At 39.5% G+C, this 12,516-nt stretch overlaps 1 protein-coding gene across 1 annotated transcript in view; it reads left to right on the top strand.

Moving 5' to 3' along the window:
• The window catches only part of LOC107095375 (dystrophin-like), a 369,912-nt gene that overhangs the window by 307,696 nt on the left and 49,700 nt on the right, over positions 1-12,516 (top strand). The window contains 5 exon segments of the mRNA XM_015391433.1: positions 3,359-3,531; positions 3,640-3,796; positions 5,447-5,558; positions 8,538-8,806; positions 8,888-9,034. Of these exon segments, the coding sequence (XP_015246919.1) occupies positions 3,359-3,531; positions 3,640-3,796; positions 5,447-5,558; positions 8,538-8,806; positions 8,888-9,034 (858 nt within the window).

Here is a 12,516-nt window from a genome sequence, read left to right as displayed (position 1 = left end):
CTCTCCTCTGAAACTAGAGACTTTGCACCATCGAGCAGCACTTCATGATGCTTCTGGTGTTCTGATCCAGGAGTGGTTTGTCACCAGGAAATAGACGAGTTTATGGATAAACCTTCATTGTAGTGGCTCTTAAAGTGCTGAATAGAGTTGCACTTTAATTGAACTTTTCTTTTTTGCACCTTCATCTACTATAGTTTCTTCTTCCACTTCAGTTTCCATCAATATTTGTGGATGGAGGGCTCTGAACGAGGCCATTTGTTCTAACACAGTAGGCCCTAATGTGAAGATTTTAGTGCCAGAATGGCCTAGTCAAACGCCAGACGTCATCCTAATTGAGAATATGTGGCAAAACTTTAAATATGCAGTTTGATTTGAGTTCATTTTAGTTCTTTTGCTCATAAAGCTGACATCAAACGCCATCCCAGAAGATAATGTCCTCACAGCTCAGCCCGGTGGTTGATTAGGAAGTCATGCTGCGAAAAAAAAAAAAATAGGAAAGCATAAAAACAAGAACACAATTCTCTGCCCTGCTTGGTATGACAGCAATGCTGATTCGGAAGCACTAAGAGGTTTCATTGGTCGCTCACGGCCTGCCTGACGTATGGAAAGTTTTCCCCCGCTGCATCGTGGGTGTTGAATGGTGGCCTCTGTCTGCAGAGAGGACGTACTCTGACCCTCATACCCTGACACCATCTCTTTGTTGGCGTGCTTAAAGCTCGGAAACACTTGCACGTCGCATCTTGAGAAGCAAATTTGAAACACTAAATTTCTGCTTTTAATCCCTCTTCACGCACACATCAGGAGTTCTGTCAGTCCAACAGGCAGTGCTGTGTGTGCAGCGCTGAGATAGTCTTCTGTGTCCAATTATTATGGCAGCTGTAGCATCCAGAGAGTGCGCACACTCTCTCCGGGGCTACAACGCCACACGCAGATAAGGTTTAATTGGAAAACGAGCTCACTCATCGTTTTCTTCTTGCTTTCATGTCCTCTTCCCTCCTCCTATCTACTCCTCACCCCCTCTGTGTTCTCACTAACTTACCCTGCCCAACTTTGTCTCTTTTTCTCCCTCTTCCTTTGCCGAACCCACCCTCCCTTCTCCTCGTATCTCCAAGAGTCTCGCTCACATTTCAGCGGAGGGCATTTTTCATACAGCCACACAGGGAGCTTGTTTCAAAAAGAAAAGAGGAAAACATGGCGACCCCTCTGCATCTTAACATCTAGTTTCTTCTTCATGTTGCGAGAGTTTGCAGGATGCTGCGTAGGAGAGTCTACCAAGTTCAGGTTGGAGTCTACAGATTAACCTCCACTCTTTAGGGAAAACAGAACATTACAGATATGACATCTAGAAACATGTTTAAAATGGTAAAACTGTCATAATTAGGTCTGAATAAGTGTTTACCTCATTTCTTCTGTTCTTTTAAATGCTTCAGATAAGTAGACCATGTTTAATACACATACCTAAGATGTAAATGTAACAAAAAAAATGGGTTTAAATTATGATTTTATGTTCAAAGGTTCTTTAGGTCATTGTCCTGCTTCATAATAGCCAGACTGACTTACATTGGGTCTAATTGAGTTTGGTAAGGCGCGAAAAGGGTGGTTTCATGACTTTTTGTCAGTTTTCGTCTTCCTTGCCTTGAAATTCTCCTGGCCAGTGACCCGCGTTGGACAGCAGAAAGAAGGTGAGATGGTGTTCTGCAGCTGAGAGATGGACTGCAGAACACCAGTAGAGAGAGCACCAGAACTGGGTACAGCCATCCGCCCTATGGAGCTAAATGGAAGATCGAAGAAGTCTGCTGGACAGACAGAACACCAGAACAGGGCGGAAGCAGGGGCTGGTCGGGAGGAGGACAGCGGTATATTAGACAAGTCCTACGGGGAAGACGGGCCAGAGCTGTTAGGGCTAACGTCTAGAGCAGGCATGCCCAATGTTGGTTCTCAAGAACCGCTGTCCGGCAGGTTTTAGAAATTCCTCTCCCAAGTCATCATAATTCATCAGCTGATTCTGATGATTGCAGTTCAGCAAATGCCTGTTAATCAGCCATCAATGAAAATCAGCTGTGCTGGAGCAAGCAAACCTCTAAATCGTGCAGGACGGCGTTCCTTGAGGAACGACATTGGGCATGCCTGCTCTAAAGATAGGAGGACAGCGGTACATTGGAGAAGTCCTCTGGGAAAATGGTGCCAAAGCTGGTAGAGCCTGTGGTTGGCCAAGGTTAGCCTCTAGATGGAAGGAGGACAGCGGTACAATGGAGAAGCCCGCTGGGCAGACATAGTGGACAGAGAAGGCGGCAGATGGTCATTGTCTGTGCTGGAGTTAGGATGATAAAAAGGGCTTAATTATAACGACCTTTTTAAAAGCCACCCATAAACCCCACTTTCCACTTCCACCCTTCTCTATCTTCCATTTTGATTTCCAAAAGCTGGTCTTTGCTGCCTCCTACACTGCAGCTCTCAGCCACATCTAGTCCCTGATTGGAATTTGCAACACAAATGTAAAGATAAGCTCTGATTTTTTTCAACTGTGAATTTCTTTTGGACTTCTTAGCCGAAGTGGCTCCGATCTGTTTATTCAATTTGCCAAGATTGATGGTACAAAATAAAAATTATGAACACAGAGGGTTCAAAATATAATTAAAAGACAGGTTATTTCACTCTGACATACTGTCAGGATATTTTTCACTTTGTTTAAATAATGTCATGGTCATTTCTGATATAGCCCTATGTTTTTGGGTGGTGGGTGAGACTGTGCTGTTAAACAGGTGGTTCTGGTTACTCCCTTGCCCCTTATTTAAAATTATGAGAATGAAAGATTGGGTAATTTACAGTCACACATATATTTAACATGTTCCTGATTAAAAAAACTTTTGTCATTTAAAACAAGATACTTTTGTACACTGTTAAAGAAAACAAAAATTTTGTCTCAACTATTTTAATTCAATTATGTTTATAACTAAAATAAACATATTTAAATTAATAATTAAATATTTTCCTTTGTCAGATTTCAATTTAGTATGAAGTTTAGTATGGAGAAGTTGATTTTGGGCTGAGTTGTCCTTTAACTCGCCATCTTCATTTCATTTTCCATTTGAGGGATCCAGACTTAAACTCCTTGGTTGATGTGCTGAGATGTTACTTCATTGTTTCTGCAATATATTGTTTCCTCATGTTGTTACCTTTTATATGAGGTAAAAGTAATCGCATAAAAACCTACCATTTTAAGTTCTGATTAATTAGATTAATTGTACACTTATCATAGAATGTCAGTAGAGGGTCCGAATTGCAACGTAAAAATGACCAAGGAAATCAGAAGCGTCCTCATGGAAGTTACATCTTTTGTCTCTTCATGTTAAACCAGGACCTCCAAGCAGAGGTTGACGGTCATGAGGAGCTGTATTACTCCCTGAATGAAAACGGCGAGAGGATTCTGACCTCTCTGACAGACTCCGAGGACGGCGTCCTCCTCCACAGACGTCTGGACAACATGAGGCACCGCTGGAACGACCTGCGCAGCAAAACTCTCAGCATGAGGTGAGCGACAACCTGGAGTACAGAAAGATTGCAGCTGTGGAAATGTTTCGCTCTGAATGCGGAGAAAGGTAGAAGGGAAGAAATATCCTGCTTGTGTTTGTGTGGTAGGTCACAGCTGGACTCTGAGATGGCTCCTTGGAAGAGGCTCCACATGTCACTGCAGGAGCTGCTCAACTGGCTGAGGCTCAAAAGTCAACAGCTGGAGCAGGAGAAGCCTGTAGGGGGCGACGTCCCCACCGTGCAGACCCAGCTGGATACCCACAGAGTAGGAGGAAACGCCACACAAGCTTATGTCTCAGATTAACAAGGAGATATTTGATGTTTTCATCAGTGGGAATTAAATTAAAGTTCCAGTAGGACAAAAAAAAGCAGCCAAGAATGATTAAAAGAGACAGTGAGGAAAATCTTAGTTTAAGAGTTTTATGATTTGTCCTTATTAACCTTTTCCCATTTTCTACCTGTTTGGTTTTGTTTTTATTACACCTCATAAACACAGGCCCAGACACTTAACACCGCCTTAAACCAGAGGTTTCCAAAGATTTTATCCTGTGACCTCAAAAAACATCAATGCAACAGATTTGAGAACCTTTAAAAATGTGTATATTAACTTAATTTCTTTTCTCTATATTTATTTTTACATATAAAATGAAGAAAATTATATCAGGTTTCAAGGAAATGTATTGTTTTACATGAAATTTACTGATTTTTTTATTTATTTATTTAATTGGACAATTAATTATTTAATAATTACTTTCACAATTTAATGACATATTTAATATTTGAATACTGTTTAGATGAATAAATGTTGTTCTATGTAAAAACTTAATTTTATGATAGATTAATATTATTTCCTGAGACATTTTTTTTGTTTTTTCTGATAAATTTTGTCTTTACATATACCACATATTCCATATCCATATTGTTTTATACATATATATAGACCAACCAAATAGTGCGGAGGTCTTCAACAGGGGGTCCGTGACCCCTAGGGGGTCCACGGAGGTACTGCATGGGGGTCGCAAACGTTTTTTTGTAGATTAGACTTTTTTTATATTCCACCCTGCAATTTTTTCCACTAATTGAAATGTCTTTAAATCCACATTAACTTGAATTCAACAAACTGTAGTAAACAGATAAATGGAAGCAGAAGATGTCTTTCTGTCATCAATGCACACATTCAGCGACACACAGGAGCTCTTTCAAGCTGGGGACCGTTTCATTAACAACACCTGTCCCATCAACCAGGAATCACAATCAGAAATACTTTAATAATCCCAGGAAGAATTTACTTTCATTACATAACTCCATCTGTAATAGAGTGACTATAGGACCAGTTTGATAGAACACAATTTCATACAATATATAATTAGGGGGTCCCCGCTCCATCTCTCCATCAGTTTGGGGTCCTTGGCCTGGAAAACCCGTGAAGACCCCTGACATAGTGTCTTGCGAGCCCTCAGTAGGTCCAGACCCTCACTTTGGGAACCCCTGGCTTGGCTTGGAAAAGAAACTAGAACTGATTCCTTGTTAGGAAGCTTATCTTTGGGGTTCCAAGGCAGGTGTTATGTTTAAAAAGATCATCGACTAAATTATCATTACTATTCAGAACCCTGTATGGACCACAGATTTCTACTGATCCTACGATACTATGAACGCCTGTGCATGTCACAGCTGTCGTACCAATGACATAAACACATAGAGAACCTTAGAAATCTGCAGTTAAGTTTTTGTTTTGTTTTTTCATTATATATCAAATAAAGAACTCTGTCCAGATATCAAGACAGCGAATTAAGTAGGAGAAAACATTCAGCTTAGTCAACACAGGTGGAGAATATTCTTGTTCAGAGATCAGGAATATTTGGAGGCACCTCTGGTTTAAGCAGATATGAGGAATGAAAGAGTTTGTGTCCCCTAGGGGTTCAGAATGGAGCTGAGGGCCAAGGATCCAGTGGTGACCAAGGCTGTGGATGATGTGGGACTCTTCCTCTCTGAACTGCCTAGAGAGACTCCATCACCTGAACTGAGAGGTAACGCACAAATATCTGAACAAAAATTAGTACATAGAGTTACTTGACTTTGTTTATTTACTTATACATTTAAATATAATGGGAATTAGATCTATACTGTTCTTTTACATAACATTTTATTATTCAATTCATCCTTTCAAAGTATTTTTTAAGTTAAGTTAATTACTTAATTGTGCAATTTACAATTTTAATGTATATTTATTAATACAAATAGAATAGGAATATTTGCATCATATATTAAATTAATAAATAAATAAATGTTACATTTGCTCATTTCATGGGACATTTTCCATGACATATTTTGGGCCTTCATGGATCACATTGCAATGATTGTTTAAAGTATTTCACGGCCCCATTACTCTGTGTCCAACGACCCTCCAGGGGTCCCTACTCCTACTTAGGGAATCACTGGTGTACTGTACCTTAGAAATTTTTAACATTTAATTTCTGCATTTTGTCCTGTTATAACCACAAGCATGAATTGATTATTTTCATATCAGCTAAAAAAAGGAAACCATGTAAAAGGAAAGGGGAAAAAACTCACAACCTTTTAGAGAAGGGGTTCCCAAACATTTTAACCTGTAAAAATACATATATTAACTTAATTACTTACTTAATTACTCTCCATATCTATTATACATTAAAGGTAAGTAACTGTAATTATATATTCAATGTTGTTTTATTATTTTTTTAAATATCCATTTTGTTTAGTTTTTTTTTTTTTTTTTACAAACAAATGGTATATATAATATTTGAATCGCGCTTTAGCTAAATAAATTAATAAATAATGTTTACTTAATTTCAAGTTTTTTCAATTTGCCCATTTATGCTTAACCAGCAGTCAGATAAAAAAAAGATGTAAAAAAAGATGTAAAAAAAGATGTAAAATAACAAAAAACTCGTAGAATACAAAATAAATAATAAAAATAAAGATGCAATACTACTGCAATACATTTCTAATAATATAATTTTATTGTTTTATTGTATTTTTTTTAAATTACATGTATTAATGAATTTCTTTTATTTAAGATTTATTCGTCCATATTTTGAATTAATAGCAATAAAATATTGCGATTTTTGACAGAATTGTTTTTGTCTTACTCCCCTAGTGATTTTGACTTCCAATGACAAATAGAACCGTTACAAATGGAACAAAAACAAGATGTAAAACATATTAATAAAATAAAAGTAGTAAAATATTAATGAGCCAAAAGAGAGTCCTAATTAAATCAATAATTTATAGACCAGTAAAGTCAGACTTGATTTAATGTACTGTTTCCTTTCTTGTTAAACGACCATAAGCTAAAGACATTATAAACAAAGAACATAAGGGAGTCCACCTCATCAAAGTTTTATGGGGTGAATTTGTTTCTTTGATGTTAAAACTCTGGATAATCTTCAACAATTATGTCTGACAAAAAGCCAAAACAGACAACAAAAAAAGAGTTCACCACTCGTAGCTGTCAAACATAAACTTAATTTAGTGAGTTTGACATAAAGGAGAGTAAGAAGTGTCTCTACGTCTCTTATGGCTCAGAAATAAAAAAATGTGAATCCTAGTAACAGCCTGGTAACAACTGCTTCTGGAAGTCCACACAGAGACGCAGGGACGGATGCTTTACCTGTAGCTCTGTTTGCACCATGGCAGCAGCCTGGGTTACACATCCAGCCAAGCTTAAAGCATGGTCCATTAAATCCTTAAAACGCCAACTCAGGCATGTTCAGAGAGCGCTGAAAGAACAGGGGGATTCCAGTGTATGAAGGCGACCACTTCCCTTTCAGATGGGGGGCTGCTCTATCACCCCCATGTGGTTCTCTGAGCTGGGTGACACTTAAAAAGGACAAACTTCAACAGACAGGGTGTGAATACCTTCCTGAGAAGCCTATTTCCTCAAACTACAACAGAATCTGATCTATTTTATTGAGGTATTATAAGAGAGACGACATCATGAAGATCAAGAGACGCAGAAGATGGGTCGGATAAGAATAAGTTCTAAAACTCACCTTTAAACGCCTCTCGGAGCTCCGTTCCATCCGTCATCTGAAGGAGATAGATTAAGGCATAACTTGACTTTAAAAGATTTGGCCGTCCACCAAAAACTGATAGACCATTAATCATCAGCCGAGCCGCAGATATTCACAGCTCAGGTCGTAGAGTGAGTTCACAGGACAACTGTTTCTCCTGCACTCAATAAATCTTTGGCAAGAAGGCAGCTGTTAGAGGGGGAAAAAGTCATTAGAAGTCGGTTTGTAGTTTATTACGAGGAATTAAGTGAAAGTCTAAGTTGTTGGCCTACCATGGGAGTACTAGGAGTTCCCGAAAACTAAAAACACAAGGGTGAGACATGGTGGTGATGGAATCATGCTTTTTTTACCTTGCTAACTCCTCATGGGGCTCTAAACCTGCAGAAGTACAAAATGATGCACGCTGACTACCTGATGAGATAGTCCACTCCTCCCCCCTCCTCATTTTTTCCCTTCCTAAAAAATGAGGAAGGGGAAGGGTCAGTGGATAGCACCGGGGTTAAGCCTTTTCATCCAGCGTCATCAATAGAAAGAGAAAAACACAGGCAGGGACGATATAGCCGATATAATAAATGACGTGGATAGTTTTTATTTATCGTGCGATTAATTGATTTATTGATTATCGAGACAGGCCTAGTGATCCTAACACCCAGTCAGAACTAGCCGATTTAAGTGAAAGACCTATCTGGTGTCATGTTGGTCTAGTTAAAGTCAAGAGATAATTCCATTTAAAAATCCATGGCAAGATGTAAAAACAATCGACGAGCTTAAGCTACTCTGTAGATGCACAAATGAATGGGACTAGACATTTTGATTGCATTTGGGCAAAATGTCGTAAAGTTCAACTCTTTGGCGAGGAACTAAAACAAGCATGGATTGTAAATGTGACACAATAAATTCGAGTTTTTTTCTTATTTATTTATTTTACTGGGCCTCATTTGTCTTAAACATCAGATATCAGCCCAGAGGAGCGCGCTCAGAACGTGGGGCGGGTGTTGCGCAAAGAAGCGGATGACGTGTTGAGCAAGTGGGACCGACTGAACGCCGACTCTGCGGACTGGCAGAGGAGGCTGGAGTTGGCCTTGAAAAGACTGGCGGAGCTGCAGGAAGCGGAAAATCAGCTGGATACACAGCTGAGGCAGGCAGAGATGGTGAAGGAGGCCTGGGAACCTGTAGGAGAACTGCTGATTGACTCCTTACCCGAACACATCGACAGAGTCAAGGTCAAAACCTCCTCCTCACTGCTAACGTCTTGGTTTCAGCATGTATCTCTAGATATTTATTGTTTTGTTTTTTTGGTTAAGGAGTTCCAGGAAGAGTTAAATTTGATAAAGGAGGATGTCACACATATGAACCAGTTGGCGGCCACGTTCGATCCATCCGACATCCAGCTCTCAACTAGCAACCTGGAACGCATCGAAGACCTCAACATGCGCTGGAAAAGGCTACAGGTAGGCATTTAGACACAGGAAACAAAAAAAAAAGATTTAAAAGAAGAATAAAAAATCACATTTAGTTAACCCTTATGAAACCTCTACTTAGAATTAGGCAATTTGTTGCTAAAATATGTATCCTAAAGTAGGATACAGGATATAATGAAGAATTTGAAGCTTACACATTTGTAGAATAATAGCCTGAATGCCTTCCATCAAAATGTTAAGTTGTCTCTTTCGTGAGGGTGGAACTGTAAATACATTTAATGAGGATATTGAAGTAAACTTTTTACTCTAGGCTGGCTAATTCAGACATGCTGAAGTTCACCAAGATCCTTAGGACTATAAAATGTCTAATTCTGCTGCAATACTTTAAGCTAAACAAGGGAGCCAAAAGTGAGAGATGTCAGTGGTGACCCTGACTTCATAGGAATAAGGATGCAGACCGATACAGGCAACTTTAAGATTTAACTATATGAATAATTAGCAAAAGTTTAAAGCGAAAAAGGCCTCTGGTTGACTCTTTATTTACAATATCTAATGTGAATTTATTAAAAGGAGACTCCGCTTTGTTGAGGATGGAGGTCTCTGACTGTTGGTCTTGTTAGCAAGATTGAATTTACTGTCTTAAGGGCTGGTTATAATCCCGCAGCAGTGTATCGCAGTGAGCATGTCGCAGGTATGACACAGACATTTAAGATTTATGCTCAATGTTGAAGCGTGGTCTGCGCTATGTTATTCCACGCCACAACGCAAGAGAGACAATCACGAACTAGCTGCGGGTCTAGATAGGACTGAGGCGGCGACGAAGTGGGTACAAGTTTATGAGACAAGGGAGGGACATAAGGGCCAAAAAGAGCTGGGATCCAGGTGGAAAAAGGGTCCCAGCATTCTCGCACACCTTGCTCTTCTAGTTGGTCCAACTTCACAAGTCGTTTTCCGCAATGGCGGTCATACAAACAAAACAAGCCGGTACGGTACCAAACAGGAGATGTGTAGAGTGGATGTAGATTTGACCAATCAGAGGCCTCCTGTTTGCCGTCACCTACAATTCAGCAGAGCTGGATTCAAACTTAATATTTCTTCAGTGATAGTTTTTCAATCAGAAGACCAAATCAGAATTAACTGCTAAATATTTATTCTTGAAAAAGCCAACAAAAATGGCCTATTTATTGCTTCTTGCTAAACATGCCTGAAGATGTTGGATCCAACATCTGGTAAACTCAGCTAAGGATCCAGAGTTTCATATCTGAACCAATATTGTCCCAAGTTATTTGTTGAAAACAATCAAAGAACAAAGATGATAAAAATTGTAATTATTCAAGTTAAAATCCCACACTAATGTTGCCTTGAACACTACTAGACTTACTTACCTGAGGATGAAGATGATGGTCATTGTTGCATCAGTAAATATTTGAGACATTTTTTCTCCCTGGCTCCAGGCGACAAGTCGCTAACAGATTCAGACAGGTTTGCAGACGCCAACTGCAGGCTCCACATGTCCATCACAAATACCAGGCAAGCATAATCTGTTATTTAAAGCAGCCATGCTTCCTTGACTCCTTCAGTGGCGTCATTAAGCTTGGTTTGGTTGAATTTGGTTTGTACCTATAAATGCCCCGAATTTGATACCAATTACTGTAAATTTGTGACCAAAATAATTAATAATGTTCAATTCAACTATTAGTAGATGTTACATTTACAAACAAAACCTTACATTTGCTGGATGAATGGGATATGTTTTGTCACATTGCTATATGGTGTACCTGCTAAATTACAGTAAGTTGCTCGTCTGCGACGATTAAAAGGTGCTGGTTTCAGAAAGATGAGATGCTGGTGTTCAGAGGGAGAACAGCCTGCGCTTCTGTCAGCGACAATAACCACCACAGTTGGTGTTCTGGAAGTCAAACGGTGATCGTAACTGGATATGACGGATGGAGCCAATCACGGCTGGGTGAAATGAACTCCTGGATGCAACATCAGTGAAAGGACCAGAAGGCCGTTCTTTGTGAAGTTGGGACCCGAGCAGATGCCTGGCACTCAGGCAAACATCTGCCTTTCTTTAGCCATGAACAAAAGTTCATTACAGTTGTTGCCAACAATAAACCAAGCTGTTTCTTTGCTCAATTGTGGCCATAGGTTGCAACACTATGTCCAAAAAGAGATTACACAATCAGAAGGAAATATGGATCGCTACAAAAGAGAGGCAAACATACTTGAGCTGCAGTAGCTAGAGGAACTTTAGGCTTTTAATTTTCCCTTTCTAGTCTACCAAGGTGGAAATAAAGCAGGTACCTGATAACTCTTGCATCCTTAGCAGCTTAGAAAAGGTTTTTTTGAAAGGATCCCTGGGGAACAGTTAGAATCTCCACCTTGTTTCAAGAAATTATAATTCTTGAAAATATTTAGATTTGACTAAAAAATATGGAACTTTTGGAAAAATTAAATTATGAATTTTTTTATAACTCTAAAGATACATTCACATCGAAGGCAAATTCTGCAGCTGGAGCGAATGATTCCTGTGTTGTTTTTGGTATTTCTATTTTGAGGGCGGATCTATGGAGAAAGCCGAAGGTGGCGAATGGTGCGTTTTCTGCAAAATTAGATCCATCCGTGTCTGAGAAGCAGTCCCTCTTTTTTTAGGTTCTGTTGCACAGACTAGATGTGGGCGGGACCTACAATTAAGGAAGCTGCAGAGACGATATTTTTTAAATCAAAATAGAAAATGGAGAAAATAATCTTGACAAAGGGAATGCAGGGGATGTGTTCATGATGTTTGTAGGTGGCTTTTAAAAAGCTGTTTTAGCTCCAGTGGGGGGCACAGTTGGCCGCTTCGTCTTGGTTATGGTGCTCTCTCTGGCAGTGTTCTTGTGTTTTTATCTCCTGAGGCTCTTGCCTGAGCTCCAGAACGCCATCTCACCTAACCTTTCTGATTCATTTGGGTGATTTGTCTCCCATCCTGGGTCAGCAGGAACCCGAACAGAGTCGCTGATTGGCGGAAACAGCTGAAAGTCACCGTCATCCAGACTTAGCTGCTCAATACTGGTTCCATCTTTGGGAATCCGGTGAACTCCGGAAAGTAAAACTAAAAGAAGCTCTACGAATCGCTCTGTAAAATCCCTGTCCACCAGTTGAGGTGAAACCAAGGACAAGTAGACTTGATGACGTTGGAGCCTTTCACTCGCTGTGTGAATTAAGCTGCAATACCATAGTATCTTTTAAGGCAGATGATGTATGCTACAAACATGACTGTTTAAATAACAGACATGCTGTCTTTTAACATGTATGTTACAAACAACATAGCTGTTAGCATAATGCTATAAACTTGCTGTCCTTTAACATGTCTGCTACAACAGGCAGTCTGTTAGCATGCATGGTTCAAACATGGTAACTATTAACATAATGCTCTAACCATGCCGACTATTAACATGTATTATACAAAAATGCTGACAGTAGAAACATGTGGTCTGTTATTACAAATGCTGCAAACATTCTATATG

Source organism: Cyprinodon variegatus, unplaced genomic scaffold (genome assembly GCF_000732505.1).
Source record: "Cyprinodon variegatus isolate N-32 unplaced genomic scaffold, C_variegatus-1.0 Scaffold541, whole genome shotgun sequence".
NCBI lineage: Eukaryota > Metazoa > Chordata > Actinopteri > Cyprinodontiformes > Cyprinodontidae > Cyprinodon > Cyprinodon variegatus.
The sequence above is the reverse complement of the archived record's forward strand: the minus strand, read 5'-3'. Positions and strand labels throughout refer to the sequence as shown.